This window comes from Carassius gibelio, chromosome A1, assembly GCF_023724105.1.
Source record: "Carassius gibelio isolate Cgi1373 ecotype wild population from Czech Republic chromosome A1, carGib1.2-hapl.c, whole genome shotgun sequence".
Taxonomy (NCBI): Eukaryota; Metazoa; Chordata; class Actinopteri; order Cypriniformes; family Cyprinidae; genus Carassius; species Carassius gibelio.
The window spans coordinates 32602846-32622140 of NC_068371.1; the positions used below are offsets into that span (position 1 = coordinate 32602846).

General features: G+C 41.8%; 1 protein-coding gene across 27 annotated transcripts in view; it reads left to right on the forward strand.

Annotated features, from left to right (window-relative positions):
* The window catches only part of LOC128017649 (protein NLRC3), a 228406-nt gene that overhangs the window by 38164 nt on the left and 170947 nt on the right, over positions 1-19295 (forward strand). For 15 of the 27 annotated variants that reach the window (XM_052604518.1, XM_052604596.1, XM_052604671.1 and 12 more), the window contains one exon: positions 7540-7713. The exons of 7 other annotated variants lie outside the window; for them this stretch is intronic. In XM_052604518.1, the coding sequence (XP_052460478.1) occupies positions 7540-7713 (174 nt within the window). Of the gene's footprint in view, positions 1-7539; positions 7714-8673; positions 8848-19295 lie in introns of all 27 variants that reach the window. 5 more of the 27 variants (XM_052603675.1, XM_052603884.1, XM_052604277.1 and 2 more) reach the window with 2 other exon arrangements.

Here is a 19295-nt window from a genome sequence, read left to right on the forward strand (position 1 = left end):
CTGCTCAGGTCTGAACTCATCATAGATCAGTCTCAATGACAACGCACCGCACTTAGAGTTAATCTGAGGATAGTGTGAGATGAATTCAACAGATCACACACACATGTGAGAGATGGAGAGAGAGAGAGAGAAAGAGAGAGAGAAAGAGGTTTAAAGCACTTTATTTTTCCATTTCACCTTACATCACATTACTGAAAAAAACAAACAAAATAGAAAAGAAATTAAATAAAAAAATAAAAATACAATTAAATTTTTCCTAAAAATTCACAACAAGCTGATCATCCTGAACTGTACATAGCACCTCATTAAAACACCAAACATCGCAAAAACACACCAAATTATTGGTAAGTTTGTAATATGCAAATTCAAGTTTCAGCCTTCCTTGCACCAGATGCCTAAACATCATCTCAGGGTTTATTGTAGAGAGTTGCAAACCTTTGTTTTTTTCTGGTTTTCCAGATTGCCAGTTTGGCAGTTCCTATCAAATAATTTAGTAAAACCATTTTCCTTCTCATTAAAAAAACTGTATTTCAGACCCCCAATAAAAACTACTTCAGAAAAATCCTCATTGGATCTTCTAAAACAAGTCTGAAGCAAATTAAAAAGACCTTGTAATCTGTTACACTTTAAAAACAAAAGCTCCAGGTTTTCCTCAATCCCACAGAACCGACCCCCCCCCCCCCCCCCCCCCACTGCTGGATTGAGGTGCGCCACATGCTGGTCCGTAGCGATGGTCCGGTGGATGATCTTCCACTGGAGGTCTGCCGTTCTCTTCTCCACCGGGGGTTTGTACAGCGTCCTCCACCTGTCCCGCACCAGGAAGTCTGGCTGTAGCAGTTCAGGCCATTTAGATGCTTTTATTCCTTTTAGTGATTCTTGGTGTGTCATTTTCACTGAAGTGCAATATAAAGCTTTCTTAGACGCATCTTTAAAAAGATCAAGCTGGGGGGTCGTGAAGGATAAAATAGAGTCCGCAATTTCACCATCTTCCTCATTTCTGATAGGTGAGATCTTGATGTCTGGGAAGTCTGGGTTATTTCTCATGTCCAGTGTTTGTCTCCGTGCAATCCAAGACCTGCAGCCACTTGGTAGCGCATTGGAGATCTCTTCTTTCAGTTTAAAAACAAGACGCAAGGACCTTAACCCCGTCAACTCTTGGAGTTCTTCAGTAGGTTTCCAGCCCCTCTCATTAAGAAGATGTCCAAGTTTGTAGACGTCATTCCTCATTAAGCGTCTCCGCACAGTCACGGAGGAGAGCAATCGGGTCTGGATCAACGGATTAAAAAACAACGGTTCCTCTGGAGTCCAATGTTCTTGCTCATCTATGTCTCGTTTCACTTTAAAAACAGTTCTCCATGTCTGCAGCATAAACTTATAAAACGGTGGAAGCTCTGACAGGCTTATTTCCTCTAATTTCATTAAAAACAAGTGTTTGTCTAGACCAAGTCCCCCTGCCTGCTTCAGCAAAGCACTTGCTGTTTTGGTCCATGTCACATCTTTATAAAGAAGTCTCTGCACAGACTGTAATCTGAAAGCTCGGATACGACTCCTCAAATCCACCAAGCCTTGCCCGCCCTCCTGGACTGGAATATACAGGGCAGCTGCACGGATCCAGTGCTGTCCACTCCAGAAGAAGTTGACCAGTGTCCTTTGAATGTTTAAAATGAGTTCTTCAGGTGTCTCCATGACTGCAGTCCTGTGCCACAGCATCGATGCGGTGAGGTTGTTGATGACCAGGACTCTCCCCCTGTAAGACAGTTGTGGCAACAGCCACTTCCACTTTGTCAGTTTGGCAGACACCTTTTCCAGCAGACCCTCCCAATTTTTCTTTTGAAACTGTTCATTACCTAAAAAAACACCTAAAGCTTTAAAACCATCTTGTCTCCAGCGTAACCCACCCGGGAGTTGAGGAAAACCTGTGCCTTCCCAACAATAAAACCTTCACTTTTGGACCAGTTGACTCTTGCAGAGGAAGCTCTTTCATACAAACCAAGAGTTTGATTTAAAATTGTGATGTCATCCTGATTTGAAATAAAAACAGTAATGTCATCTGCATATGCTGATAAAAATAACTTAAAATTGTCCTGTGAACTAGGAATTGCTATTCCATTGAGATTCTTCCTCAACCTGCACAACAAAGGTTCTATGACCAGGCTATAGTTGTCCAGACAGTGGACATCCCTGCCGGATGCCTCTGGACACCAGGATCGGCTCACTCAAACCACCTCCTGCTTTCACCAGCACAGACACATTAAAATACAGCAAATTAATGTAAGATATAAAACTGTCACCAAATCCAAAACACTTTAAAACATTAAAAAGATATTCATGATCAACTCCATCAAAAGCTTTTTCTTGATCTAATGATAAAAACCCAAGATTTCCATGATAAAACTGATTAATGTCGATCATGTCTCTTAATAAAAACTGGTTGTCCGTAATTGATCTTTCAGGAATGCAGTATGACTGGTCCTTGTGAATCAACTGGTCTAAAACATTTTTCAGTCTGTTTGATAAGCATTTGGAGAATGTTTTGTAGTCCGAACACAGTAAGGATACAGGTCTCCAGTTCTTTAAAAATCCCAAGTCCCCCTTCTTTGGAAGGAGAGACAGGACGGCTCGTCGACAGCTTGTGGGAAGAGTTTTGTTCTTGATGCAGTCCAACAACACTTCATAAAAATCTGGTCCTATTATATCCCAGAATTGCTGATAAAAGTCCACAGATGAGCCATCAATCCCTGGAGAACGGCCAGTGTGTAGCTGACGCACTGCTTCCGTGAGTTCTTTAAAAGAGATTAAAGTGTCCAGTGCCTCTTTCTGCTGGTGCTGGAGCGGAGGCAGTTCCTCCAGCAGATCCTCAACGCTCGCAGCATCACAGCTCTCAGCGCTGAACAGCTGCTTATAGAAGTCTCTCGCTAGCTTCCTCATTTCAGCTGGATTTGAAGTCACCGATCCATCTTGCCGACGGAGATGACACATTTGCTTCTGATGGACACCTTTTCTCTCTAGATTAAAAAAGAAAGCACTTGGAGCGTCCATGTCCTTGACAGAGCAGAATCTGACTCTTATCAACGCTCCCTTTGCCTGCTCCTGCAAATAAGAGTTCAGTTCTTGTTTTTTCTTTTTAAAACATCGCAATGCATAGCTTCACTACTAGATACAAGATTTCTTTCCATCGACTCAATGTCCTTCTGTAAAGTCCTTACTGTGTTTTTCACTATGGTTGATGTTTGGGAAGCATAATTCTGTCAGAAAAGTCTTATGTTCACCTTTCCCAAATCCCACCACTGACACAGACTTTCAAATGAAGACTTTTTCAACTTCCAGTTGCTCCAAAACACTTTAAAACGTTCACAAAATAAAACATCATTTAAAAACTTAACATTTAAAAGCCAGTAATAATTAGACTTTTGTGTCTTCTTTATGTTTAAAACCAAAGTAATCATGTGGTGATCTGAAAAACCATTGGGAGAAATAGAAGCATCAATGACTCTATTACTCCACATTTCGTTCAAATAAAACCGGTCTAATCTTGTTCCAGAGACTCTATCATCACACACTTTCAGCCATGTGTATTGTCTCACACCCGTGTTTCTTGTTCTCCACACATCTATTAGCTGGAATTCATGAATAAAACTTAACAGGGTAGCAGCAGATCGACTGTGAGGCTCTTCACCATTTCGGTCTACAATAAAATCAGTTGTGCAATTCCAGTCACCACCAATTACCAGACACACACTCTCATCATACTTCTGGACAGCATCTCTTAATTTCATAAAAAGATCCTTGCGTTCTGGACCGTTATTGGGAGCATATATATTTACCAGCACAAACACAGTTTCTTCGTATTCAATTTCTGTTAGTAACAATCTGCCTTCAACAATGTTGTCTATATTTAAAATGTTTATATTCATGTTTGCAGATAATAAAATGGCAACTCCTGCACTGTTGTTTGTGCCATGGCTTAAAACAAACTTGCCTTCCCACCACATTCCCCACTCAATTTCATTGTCCTTGTTAGTGTGGGTTTCTTGTAAAAAAGAAACGTTAACCTTTTTAATTTTAATAAACTCAGAAACCATTCCTAGTTTTATATTTAGAGATCCCACCCTTAAAACATCCATGTAGGAATATAAAAATAAAGAGGACAGAGACAGAAAGAGACCGTAAAAATAAAGTTCACCACGTGATGTTTAAACATGTTGGTGTCTTTGGGAAACAACTTTATCTTTTCTCAATTTTGTTACCATTTTCTTCAGTCTAAACCTCTTTTTCTTGTCTAAAGCCTCATAACTAACCGTTCTCTGAAATAACAGTACTGATGCTATGAACTTCTCAGGGTCTGGGAAAAAATCAGTGACATCGAAAGCCTTGCCAAAAGTCGTGTCTAGAAAGTCATTTATTTCTTTTAGAGTGTACACGTCCCTTTCTATCTGCGAGCCCACATCAGAAACCTCAGAAAAAGTGTCATCATCTTTAATTTCTGTATCACAGTTTTCTTGACTCTTTGGTAGATCAACACTTTCCATTTCAGTATCTCCATGTTCACTCACATCGTTTTTCGTTACACTGTTTTCACCTGCTTCTGGTTCAGCACCAGCTTCCTCAGTATGACTGTCATTAATTACGCTTTCTGTCTGTTTTCCACTGTGATCCCCCCGCTCCTCCACAGCTGAAGGCAGTGCGCTCTCTGACGCGTTCTCCCCGCTAACACCAACCTTATGTGGGCACATTAATCGCTTATGGCTAACATCCCCACAATTAAAACACTTCATACTCCCAGTATTGGCATAAATCATGTAAGCCTTCCCCTCATGCATCACCCTAAACGACACGTCAATACTCGGCTCGTTCAGGAACATGAACACTTGTCTTCTGAAAGACATTACATCTTTTAACGACTCATTCTTACAGCCGAGTGGAAGCGCTTTCATTGCACTAGCGAATTTCCCGTAGCCCGAAAGTCCACGCTCAATCTCCTCGTTGGGAATGAATGGAGGCACGTTTGACACGGTTACTTTTGTGGTTGGAGCAACAAGCGGTGAAACAATAATAAATTCTCCACTTACCACAATCCCGTTTGTAATCAAACGGCCTACGTGCACCTCCTCCTTCACAAACACCACCACCGCTTTATTCATACGAGACGCAGATGTAATATTCTCGTATCCGATCTCCTCTCCTACCGCCACCAACACATCCTCCACCGCCACACCTGACACAGGAACACACCTAACGCAGGAACACACCTGACGCAGGAACACACCTGACACAGGAACACACCTAACGCAGGAACACACCTGACGCAGGGACACACCTGACGCAGGGACACACCTGACGCAGGAACACACCTGACGCAGGAACACACCTGACGCAGGAACACACCTGACGCAGGAACACACCTGACGCAGGAACACACCTGACGCAGGAACACACCTGACGCAGGAACACACCTGACGCAGGAACACACCTGAAGCAGGAACACACCTGACGCAGGAACACACCAGACGCAGGAACACACCTGAAGCAGGAACACACCTGACGCAGGAACACACCTGAAGCAGGAACACACCTGAAGCAGGAACACACCTGACGCAGGAACACACCAGACGCAGGAACACACCAGACGCAGGAACACACCTGAAGCAGGAACACACCAGACGCAGGAACACACCTGACGCAGGAACACACCTGACGCAGGAACACACCTGACGCAGGAACACACCAGACGCAGGAACACACCTGAAGCAGGAACACACCTGACGCAGGAACACACCAGACGCAGGAACACACCTGAAGCAGGAACACACCTGAAGCAGGAACACACCTGAAGCAGGAACACACCTGACGCAGGAACACACCAGACGCAGGAACACACCAGACGCAGGAACACACCAGACGCAGGAACACACCTGAAGCAGGAACACACCTGAAGCAGGAACACACCTGACGCAGGAACACACCTGACGCAGGAACACACCTGACTCAGGAACACACCAGACGCAGGAACACACCTGACGCAGGAACACACCTGACGCAGGAACACACCTGACGCAGGAACACACCAGACGCAGGAACACACCTGAAGCAGGAACACACCTGACGCAGGAACACACCAGACGCAGGGACACACCTGACGCAGGGACACACCTGACGCAGGGACACACCTGACGCAGGAACACACCAGACGCAGGAACACACCTGACGCAGGAACACACCTGACGCAGGGACACACCTGACGCAGGGACACACCTGACGCAGGAACACACCAGACGCAGGAACACACCTGACGCAGGAACACACCTGACGCAGGAACACACCTGACGCAGGAACACACCTGACGCAGGAACACACCTGACGCAGGAACACACCTGACGCAGGAACACACCTGACGCAGGGACACACCTGACGCAGGGACACACCTGACGCAGGGACACACCTGACGCAGGAACACACCAGACGCAGGAACACACCTGACGCAGGAACACACCAGACGCAGGAACACACCTGACGCAGGAACACACCTGACGCAGGAACACACCAGACGCAGGAACACACCTGACGCCATGAAGGAGGGAAACAGGTGGCGTCACCCTCATGAAGAGGGATGCCATCCCGATCCCAAACAAAACACAACTACACTCAAAAACAAAATCAAAAATAAACTATAATCTCCTTTACAAAATAATATTTTAGTTTTAGTAGAAAAACAAAAGATTAGTAATAGAAAAAACCAAAAAGTCGCCCTCTCCACGTGGGAACCCTCGGACACCCAACCCTCTCAGACTCAGAGAGGGAGAGAGACAGAGAGAGAGAGACAGAGAGACAGAGAGAGAGAGGTAGAGAGAGAGAGTGAGAGAGAGAGAGGGGGGGTAGAGAGAGAGAGAGTAGGAGAGGTAGAAAGAGAGAGAGAGAGGTAGAGAGAGAGAGAGATGTTGCACAGTGTGTAATCAGATGTGTCTAATTCCTGATGTTCAGCTCTTCATGTTTAATAAATCAAGTGTTATGATCTGCTGATCTCCCTGTCGGTGTCCTCCTTCCAACAAAGACAACAAGTAAGAACTGTAAAGCCTGCATATAGAAACGACCCGCGTTACATTATTATTAGGCAAATTATAGACACATAATATTGTTTTTAAAATAACGTTATTAACCGGTATTTTTTCCACCCGAACCGGTTTCAGAACGTAATAATTCAGAGGAACGGAGGAACAGAAACGTTAAAATATTGATTCTGCTCAGAGTGAACCGATTGAATTTTCTTTTCATTTTCAAGCCCTGATTTACAGTCAACTGATCACAATGTGTGTGTGTGTAGATGATCTGTGTGTGTGTGTGTGTGTGTGTGTCTGTAGATGATCTGTGTGTGTGTGTGTGTGTGTGTGTGTAGATGATCTGTGTGTGTGTGTGTGTGTGTGTGTGTGTCTGTAGATGATCTGTGTGTGTGTGTGTGTGTGTGTGTCTGTAGATGATCTGACTGTTGGTGTGTGTGTGTGTGTAGATGATCTGACTGTTGGTGTGTGTTCTTGTCTCTTTCAGTCTTGCTGGCTGTAATCTCACTGCTCAGTGTTGTGAGAGATTGTCTTCAGCTCTACAATCCTCAAACTGTGTCCTGAGAGAGCTGGATCTGAGGAACAATGACCTGCAGGACTCTGGTGTAAAGTTTATTTCTGATGGACTGAAGAGTCCAAACTGTCAGCTGCAGATACTGAGGTATTAAGAACATAGAAGTGTGTGTGTGTGTGTGTGTGCAGATACTGAGGTATTAAGAACATAGAAGTGTGTGTGTGTGTGTGTGTGCAGATACTGAGGTATTAAGAACATAGAAGTGTGTGTGTGTGTGTGTGTGTGTGCAGATACTGAGGTATTAAGAACATAGAAGTGTGTGTGTGTGTGTGTGTGTGTGCAGATACTGAGGTATTAAGAACATAGAAGTGTGTGTGTGTGTGTGTGTGTGTGTGCAGATACTGAGGTATTAAGAACATAGAAGAGATTATTAAAGCCCCTTTCACACTGCACGTCGGACCCGGTATATTTCCGGGACATTGCCGGGTCGCCTTCTGTGTGAAAGCAACCACGTCCCAGGATTGATTACCGCATTGATCCCGGGTCGGGGACCTAGTAACATTGCGGGGTTCGACCCAGGACGAGTGCTGTGTGAACAAAGCCAGATCTAATGCCGTGTCGAAGTGCCTCTTTTACCGGCTGTTTTGAAGGAAGATCAACATTCGCGACGAAAACATATGTGCAAACTGTAATGAAGCAGAGATCAGTTAGTTCCTCCCTTTCCGCGCTGACGCAGAGATCGTTTGCTTGCTTCAGTGAAAGTATAACGTGCCTAGCGTTTTCGACTCGTACATTACACGTCACGCGCTGATGTTACGTGTCGTTACGGGATCTTCACGGGTTGTGTGTGAAAGCACGCACATATCCCGGGTCATCACTGGCAGTGTGAAAGTGCAAAATCTAACAACCCGGGAACAATTGCAGGAACACTTTACCTGTGTATTTGCCGGAATGGCAGTGTGAAAGGGGCTTTAGTCAACTGATCACAATCTGTGTGTGTGTGTGTCTGTAGATGATCTGTCTCTGTCTCTGTGTGTGTGTCTGTAGATGATGTCTCTGTGTTTGTGTGTTTGTAGTTGATCTGTCTCTGTGTGTGTGTGTCTGTAGGTTGTCTGGCTGTATGGTGACAGAGGAAGGCTGTGGTTATTTGTCTTCGGCTCTGAGTTCAAACCCCTCACACCTGAGAGAGCTGGATCTGAGCTACAATCACCCAGGACAATCAGGAGTCCAGCTGCTCAAACACAAACTGCAGGATCCAAACTATAAACTGGAGATACTCAAGTATGTCAAACACTACCCAGACAGCAAGCAATTTTGGCCCAGGTCTGGCCCACATCTGGCCCACATGGATTTCATGCGGGCCAGATGTGGGCCGGATCTGGGCCAACACTATGTTGCTGTCTGGGTAATACTGACGTACTGAACGTGTGTGAATGATGCAGATCTATATTAAATTATGTTTTATTAACAACATTTGGGAGGAGCTTTGTACGTGTCTTTGTCCGTCTCTTTGTCCGTCTCTTTGCAGTCAGCTAATCCTCCAAAACAGTCATTAGAGTCATCAGCGAGTCTGAGTCGTGCTCCAGATTCCACTGCTGCAAAACCTCTTTCTCCTCCCTCCTCTGTTCAGTCTTTTCCTCCATCTCTCTCTACATCTTTCTGTGTCCTGCAGCTCCTGTAACAGATGCTGGCGTGAGGCTGCCTCCACCAGCGGCTCAAGCCTGTGCTCCTCCTCCATCCCTTCTTCACCTCTCTCTGTGTTCCTCCCATAGACTGTAGAAACACGCCATTAATTATGCAGAACTTTGAGTCTTATATAATTTAAATGGATGAGTTATAAAACAATTCACCCCCTCACAGTTGTCATGAATAGCAAAATTATCTATATAGACCAAACTCATTTTTTGCACCGGGCTGTAAACATGTTTTTTTCTTCTGTAAAGTTGGTGATTGTAACATGAGGAGTCTATGGGACTGACTCTCTTCTGCAGTCAGCCTCAAGCGGCCGGTCGATGAATTACAGTTTTAATACATTTGATAAATGCAATGAATGCTGTTCATTATATTTTGTGTGGAAATAATGATGCACTTTTAAAGCAGTAAAATAGTTTTCAACATTGATAATAATCAGAAATGTTTCTTGAGAGTCAAATAAATTGTAATGATTTCTTAAAGATCATGTGACTCTGAAAACTGGAGTAATGATGAAGAAAATTATGCTTTGCATCACAGGAATAACATTACATTTTATAATTTATTAAAATGTAGAACTTTTTTGTATTTGTAATAATATATATATATATATATATATATATATATATATATATATATATATTTTAATAATGAGTGCTGGGGGCGTGGCTTGTGGGCGTGGTCAACAACTATTGACTCAGTCTGATTATATGAGTGTCAACTTCTGAACCTGTGTTTGTGTGTTTATAGTGTGGATCATGGAGGAGAGAAGAGGATGAGAGCAGGACCACGAAAGTGTAGGTCTACACACACACACACACACACACACACACACACACACTCTCTCTCTCTCTCTCTCTCACACACACACACACACACACACACACACACACACACACACACACACACACACACATAGACACTGACACACAGACACTGACACACAGACACACACACACACACAGACACACTGAGTTCAGTTCAGACTGAGAGAAAACTCCTGTTACAATCAGAAAATCAGTCTCTTATTCACAGCAGCTCTACACTTCGCTGCTTAGAGAGAAACCACTGCTGAGTGCACTGGGTTTTGTTTCTAAGCCGCTAATAAAAACCTGGTGGACTGAGTCATTTGTGTCTGAACTGGACAGATGATTTGAAGCGATGTCCTCGAGTGTGGATTCAGTTTAATCATGTAAACCTTTAGATTCACCCTCGGCTTGTGACAGCTGAAGAGGATCTTGTGCGATCGCATCTCTGATTACTCTTGAGAAACTGAAAGATGAAGTATAGGCTACAGAAGGACAAATATCCAAACTTGAAAAAGAAAGCCAGTGTTGATCTGTGTCTCCTGCAGGTGTACAGCTGTACTGTGTGTATCATGAGCGCTCAGACTGACCTGAGACCTGAGACACACAGACATTTCAGCAGTTATTATAGACCAGTGTGTCTCCCGTGTTTCTGTCACTGAACCAGTCATCACATTAATTATCACTTTATCACTCTTTTACATGACCAAGTCAATCTCTGAATCAAGGGCGTAACTTTGGGTCTACCTTTGGGGGGGTTAAACTTGCGGCATATTTATTAATTAATTAATTTATTGAATAATTTTCTTGTGTAAAAGGTAACATGCTAATTTGCATAATTTAATTATGCACCCCCCCCCCCCACCCCCCCAAAAAACAAAAAAAATAAACGGGTGACTGTATTGGAGCAAACAGCAACTTAAGTTACAATACAGTGACATTGGTTCTACACAGTCCCTGGCACCCTCTGGCTTTACCTCACAGGACACTGGCAAACCAACATCTAGCCAGCCAACTCCAGTCAACAAAACAGCATAATAACAAAAACAAAAATAACAGCATTAAAAACTTTCAAATAGAGAAAATGAAAGTGCAATTATATTATCACTTTGCATGAAATAAGACTCAAAAGTAGATTAAAAAAATAATAATAATTGTGTTTGCATTTAGCCTCTGATAACATCAAATTCAGAAACTGAGAAAATACAAGTGTGGACTGACGTTAACCTTAGTTGTGCTTTGATTCATTTTGTCACTTTGCAAACTCCATGCAAAAAAAAAAAAAAAAAAAAAAGAACAATTATATATATATATATATATATATATATATATATATATATATATATATATATATATATATATATAATAATTATAATATATTATAATCATCTCAAATTGAACCGGAGGTGGTAAATTCCTAATAATAATTTAACGTTACATAATTCTTTAGGTATTTTAATAAGATAGATACCTAAAATACGTTGCGCATACAACTCAATTAACGCGATCATTATAAAGGTGTTTGAACAACAAAACACATCCACTTGCACATATTTGACAATCGGAATATCAGATATATCCTGCTATAGCTAACAAATTTGTGAAATTAGAATAAAAAAGGAAATAAAAGCAGATCATCAGTCATCAGCGCTGACAAGCAATGAATGATTCTTCTCCATGGGAACCATAAAGCGATACTACGATCAATAACGGTCGCCTTGAAAAACTTTTAAACTTACGTGTGAAAAGGTTAAGTAAGGCTTACATTTAAATGTGTCTTTGTTTTGTTTTGAGTGTATGGTCAATAAATAAAGTAATTAAAAAGATGGGCACAAAACATGTTTGTCATGTATCTACTCCCCACACTTTGAGAAACGCTCAGCTAACTTAACAGCCAATTTAGCGGGGTACCTCCGTTTGGTCAGGATTTTCTTTTCTTTTTTTTGGCTGGTGTCGACAAACAATGAAAAATTGTTGTCTGGCTGCCTTTCAGTGTCCTTTTCATCTTTCCGTCAGCTTTTTCCACCCATTCATCCCAGGGACTGACCAAAATAGTGAAAAAACTTGGTAGAGAAAGCCAGTTGGGTAATACCAAGTAGTCGGTGCGGGGGGCGGGGGGTACATTACAGATTATTTAAAATATGATACTATCTTTCTTGCTGGCAAATGAAATTAATAAAGAAAACGAACAAAAGTGTTTATTCTGAATATTTCATATTATTTTAATCTGAATGGTTTGATGATATTGAGGGGGTTATATTAGTTGGATCTGATTTTTGGGGGGGTCATGACCCCCCTAACCCCCCTGCAAATTACGCGCATGCTCTGAATAGAAATATCTAATCGTCTACAACAATTAATGTGTTGGGTATTTAACAAATGTGAATACAACAAATTCATGACAATGTTTTACATTCAAACTTTATAGTGAAAAGTCCTTTAAAAGCATCTGGAATGCAATCAAGTAATTTTAAAGCAGTTTTTAAAGCATTTGCTGCATGGATTAAAAAAAGAGACAATTCTCCGTCTGTCGCTAACAGCTTTGATACGATCACGACGTGAAGAGGAGTCATTTATTCCACTTATACTACAGTTACCACACCTCAAGACATCGATCAGATGATTTATTTAAAGAGATTCGTCCGGTTTTTGTTCCTAAATCACTATTGTGAGTGTGATGATTTACTGCTCAAGAAACATTTATTATTATCAATATAGAAAACAGTTGTGCTGCTTCAAAGCCATGAAATATTACCATTCAAAATACAATTATAAAAATAAAATAAAAAATTTTATTCCAAAAATAAAAAAAATATATAATAATAATAACAATAATACTTTTATTCACCAAGAAAAAATGAAATAGCTCAAAGGTGACAGTAAAGACATCTTGATCCTCTCGTGAGCAGCGTTTTGAGCTCAGATAAGATAACGGTCGTTCACTCAGAATTCAGACATCACTACAGAATGTGTGACAGCTGATCTAGTGCACTATATAGTGTATAGGGAGCGCTTTCAGACACAGCTCTAGTCAAAGCTGTAAACACACAGACATCTTCAGTGTTGTGTTGTTCTTGATGTTTCTCTCTTCTTGTGTTCAGGGGCCTGTGATCTCACACTGGATCCAAACACAGCAAACACTCGACTCGTTCTGTCTGATGAGAACAAGAAGATCACAGGTGTGGAAGATCTTCAGTCGTATCCTGATCATCATCATCTAGAGGAACTCATTCTGTATGATGTGAACAAGAAGATCACAGGTGTGGAAGATCATCAGCCGTATCCTCATAATCCAAAGAGATTTGATGATGTTCATCAGGTTCTGAGTGTTGAGAGTCTGACTGGACGCTGTTACTGGGAGACTGAATGGAGCGGAGATGATGCTGAAATATCAGTGACATATAAAGGAATCAACAGGAAAGGAGGATGGAGAGACTGTGTGTTTGGATACAATGACAAATTCTGGAGTCTGATCTGCTCTAATAACAGTTTCTCTGTCTATCACAATAATAACAGATATGTCAGTGGTAAATCTTACATGCATTCATCCTCTGAGAGAAAAGGATATTATAATAGAGTAGGAGTGTATAATAGAGTAGGAGTGTATGTGGATGTGTCGGCCGGCTCTCTGTCCTTCTACAGCGTCTCTGACACACACACACACACACACTTACACACACACACACTCACACACTTACACACATTCAACACCACATTCACTGAACCCCTCTACGCTGGATTTAGGGTTCATCCTGGTTGCTCAGTGTCTCTGTGTGATATTTAATGATAGAGAGACTCTTTCTGATGTTCACATGCACACAAACTCATCAAATCTCACATCACTACATTTCTATTCATTTTTAATTCGTTTTTCATCATCATACAGAAGTTATGAATCTAGATCAGACTCATACTGTTCTGAATCTCTAATAAACAGAGTAATATGTGTGCTTTAATATTTCTATTGTAAACTGCTCATCAAATGTAATAAAAGTCCATGAGTGACTCATTTGATCCTGATCTGGTTTCTGAATCCTGATGTGAACTGATGACAGTATGAATAATCATGAATGTGATTGAGATCAGAGGCTGAATTGACTCCGAATGAATCCGTCTCCTGATCGTCTGCTTTATTTTTCTGTCTGCGCTGATTTAACACTCGATTCACTAAATGAATTGTGTCCAAACACTCACAGTATCGCTGCTGAACACAGTTGATCTGGCTCTAATTCAGTCTTTATAGGCGTTTTGTTGGGAATCCCAGGGGATGGGGAAACAAATCACTGTTATTCACTTGATTGGGACGGGACATGAAAAAATCTCAGACTGTAGACACATTATCAAACACGAGTGGCCATCAGCGTCACATTTCTTCATTCATGAAGCGTAATGTCCCAGCAGTGCTGTGAAGTCAGATTCACAGATGTGATGGCTCGTGTGTGCAGTCAGGATCTAAGACCGTTCTCTCCTGTTGAGGGACGAGGGAGGGTTCAGTGATGTTGTGAAAGAGCTCATTAATATCGAGGCTCAATATGGAAGCAGCACTGAGATGAAGATGTGCTTCTGAGAGCATGTATGAGAACATATAGACCTGTGATCAGAGCTGGGTAGATTACAGTTACTGATTACAGATTACATGACAAAATGTGTAGTCAGTAATATAATCTCTTAGATTACACATTTTGGGTAATGTAATCTGATTACTTTTGGATTACATTTAGATTACATTTGTGCTAAACTTTATTTGATATCACATATATTGAATAAGCCGAATCTTGTACTTTTTGGACAGATACAAAGAAAAAATATTTTTATATTATATTTAATTCACCAACAAGAGCCACATATTTTTCAAGTGCACTGTATGGATAGTTAATACTTACAAAATACTAACACAATGTACCTTGCTGTTAGTGTTTAGTATCACTGAATAAAACAAAATCACATCTTATGACTTTAAAGCATATTTGCTTATAATTAAGTTAATTTAGAAAACAGCCACATGAAATTCACAGCAATATCACTGCTAGGTGAAATATTTAATAAAACAAAAAACAAAAAACAAACCTAGAGGTGATTATGACTGTATCAATGAAAAACATCAAACAATAGCTAGATTGCAAATATGCATTTAGAAAAAGACTAAATTCACATAGCAATGACATTTCTATCCATTTCAAAACATTTTAAGTGCATAGTAACAATGAGAAAAAGACAAACAATAACATCATTACAAAAATGAATATTGAAGAACATGAAACTCACAACAATAACATTGCTTATATATATATATATATATTAAAGACCATTTCTAGGTCAAATATTTCATGTCAAAACACTTGAAGTGCTTTGCAAGTGCAATGATTGTGAGCAAATTTTTAATTTTGTAAATAGTATGTAGTCATGTAATCCGTATGTGACCGGGGAATTTAATTGACCACCAGAAACACTTTTAGCGGGTTTACTTACTTTGTAGTTTATTCATTTAGTATTTTCAAAAGAATGACATGTTCTGAAATGTTTAACAAGAGTGTACAAGAAACCGTTCCGGCTCAAAATAGACCGGAAACAAAGAAAAAGAGTTAAATATCTATTTTTGAAAATAGACGGAACAAAAAAAAACAGAGAAGGATACAAAGAGCTGGGAATAAAGTTTAAATCTCACAGCTCTATATTTCTCAGTGTATAATTATTCATAATGTTCAACAGATTGTTCCACAATCCAACTGCTATAAGCAGAAACAAACTCTTAACCATCGCAAACACGGCCCAGTAAAAATACAGCCGCCACACAAAGATACAAAAGTTAAATAATTAAATACAAAAGGAATACCACAACAACAAAATGTTGTGAGACGCTACAGAGAAACTACCACACTAAAATCACATGTGGTACTACACGGTACAATACGGCAGTGGGAATACTATACAAAATAAACAAAGCATAATAAGAACATGGAAATATTACCCACTTACATATAATTTGTGAAAAATAAAAAGATAACACTCACAAAATGATGAGCTCCTATTTTACACCTCACATTCACTTTATGAGGGCTGAAATCCTCAACAAAATGGTGTACTGTAAATAATCAGATAAAACATCAACACCTGAAACATTTGCACAATGTAAAAAAATGTGTAAAGCCACAATTGAACAGGCCTATACCGCATGGTGTGACGTCATTCCATCGTACACAATACAACTTTAATAACATGACATCTTTAGAAACCACACAACAAAATATATATCCAGAAATGATATTTAAGAGGAAGATTAGAAGGAAATACTAGATTTACCCTTGGATGGTCTTAAATATGTCACTGATTACAGAGAGTGCACATCTCCCCAACGTTGCTCCCTGCACATCACCCAAAAAGATCTGAAAACAGCACATGCGCATTTCCCATGCATAATGCAAACAGCACCACCTACTGACGACTCAAGGAAAAATGCAGATATTAACTGTTTCTTCTGACTTAGTAATTTACAGAAAACAGAAAATAAAAATAAAATAAGTTTAACGATGCAAAGGGAGAAATAAATTACTATACTTTTTACCACTCGGTTACATTCTCCCCTGCAATAAGTCAGCGTCCTCGATGACTCACTCAGTAATAAATTCAGTATTCATGGCACCTCGTAATGCCTTCTCAAACAACGCAGTGCCAATACTGGTCAGCACTTGCGACACCATATCTGTGCTGACACTTACTGCATTACAAGCAGACCTAGGTGCATGGAAAGGATTTGTGTGAACACCAGCAGTTGCACGCTTACTTCTGCGCACAGCTGGAACGGGTACTTCTCTCTGAACTCTGTCACACATTTCACCAGTTTCAAAACCTAGAGACCGAATAACCTCATCTGCAACCTCTGCATTTAAGGCCACACCATCAGATTCTGCAAAATCTCTACCAGTGTCAGATGATACTGGTACTTGGTTACCTTCAGAGCTACCCAAAGTACCGGGTGCCTCTGAGTTAACTTGAATGTTGGTGGCCCCTCTTACAGAAGGTAGCACCACCTCCTCTACGACCACAAAATCTGGCTCAGAAGTGTCATTCTCAACCATGGTAACCTGCTGTGTATCTGGCTGAGATCTGTCCCTACTCCTAGGCCTAGGAGTAGGCACAGCACCTGGACGCAACTCTGACCGGTGAACCTTTTTTGAGGGCCCTCCCTCTAAAGGTTCCACAGTGTAAGTCGTGCCTATTACTTCCACTACTCGGTACACAATTGGGCCCCAGGCATCTTGAATCTTGTTCCTGCCTGGAAACCGCTGACGCAAATACACCAACTCGCCCACACCGACCTGGGGACAAAATGCCTTCTCATTCAAACGAGTCACTCTCTCTAGAGCTTTTTCCTCTGAGTACTCCCTAGCTTTCTCATGGGCATACCTCAGCCTCTCCTGATGAACAGATAACCAGTCTTGCTTCCCCTCAGAGACTTCCTCACCTCCCAGCAATGCATCAATGGGCAGATGTGGCTGTACCCCAAAAAGAAGATAATAAGGGGAAAAACCGGTAGTAGCATGTGGCGTCACATTATATGCATGGACTAACTCTGGCAAGTACTCAGGCCAACGCCGTTTCCGTTCCGGGGGTAGTGTACGTAACAGGTTGTGGAGCGTTCTGTTGTATCGTTCACATTGGGCATTTCCCTGCGGCCTATAAGGGGTTGTACGGGTCTTTTTCACCCCATAGAGTCTGCACAGCTCAGCGATTACCTCACTTTCAAAATTTCTGCCTTGATCGGAGTGCAACCTCTCCGGGACGCCATACTTCATAAACCACTCCTTCAACAAGACCTTTGCTGTGGTATCGGCCTTTTGATCTTTGGTGGGAAATGCCTGTGTAAACTTTGTGAAAACATCTGTGACAACCAGAACATTTTCACGCCCGTCAGAAGCAGGCTCTAGGACAGTAAAGTCCACCGCAATTACTTCAAGGGGCCTGGAAGCCAAAAATGCTCTCACAGGGGCACGGACTTTGGGCTGCGGCATCTTTGTGAGGATGCACCGTTGACACTTCTTTACCCATTCCTCCAAATCTTCATACATACCAGACCAAAAACATCTCTGCTTCAACAACCCCACAGTCCGTTCAATGCCCTGGTGCCCCATATCGTCATGCACACTCAGCAGCACTCGCTCTTTCAAACACGCTGGCAACAACAACTGCCAACAGCTCTCCTCAGAAGAAAAATCTACTACCCGATACAGTAACCCATTACGTTCTCTGATAAAACTCCACTGCTTCAGAAGACACTTCGCTGACTTAGATAACGACTTTCTTTCTGGGTGCACTGGTCTCGTTTTCTTGTCCCAGAATCTTCTAAATTCTCTCAGAACAGGGTCGCTTTTCTGAAACTCAACCAGCTGTTCCCTAGTATAGCCAGGGAGTGTATGAGTGTTTCCTTGGAGACCAGTGCCAGCTTGTTCTCCAGCCTCCAATGCACGGATCTGCCTCAACCTGGCGCACTCAACACCCTTAAATGCGAGTTCAGGTCCCAAGGCTGTACCCCGACTAATCACACTGCAAATCGCTATACACTCATTCCAGTCAGCGTCCGGATCAGATTCAGGCTCCCCTGCAAACTCCTGCCTAGACAGCGCATCGGCTGCAGCATTACTCTTTCCCGGTCTGTATTTCACCTCGAAATTGAAGACAGAAAGCTGTGCTACCCACCTCTGCTCAATCGCTCCTAACTTGGCGGTTTGCAAGTGACAGAGCGGATTATTATCTGTGATCACCTCAAACCAGGACCCAAGTAAATAGCCACGAAACTTCTCAACTACTGCCCACTTGAGGGCCAGTAGCTCGAGCTTCATGCTACTGTAGTTGCGATCATTTTTCTCTGCATTACGCAACCTACGGCTGGCGTACGCAATGACCCGCTTCTCATCACCCTGTTTCTGATATAAGATGGCACCTAACCCATTCTGGCTCGCGTCTGTTTCAAGGATGAAAGGGCAACTGAAATCTGCGAAACCAAGTACCGGGGCTGTTGTCAGTCTATCCTTTAACTGATTGAATGCACAATCACATTCACTAGACCACAGAGTACTAAAGTGACGACCACTTCTGGCACACCTGCCTTCCCTCAGACAAAAATTTACCAGGTCATGTAAGGGTCCAGCTATCTTTGAAAATCCCTCAATAAACTTCCTATAATAGCTGCAGAACCCCAGAAGTGACCTCAACTCCTTGACATTCTCCGGGATC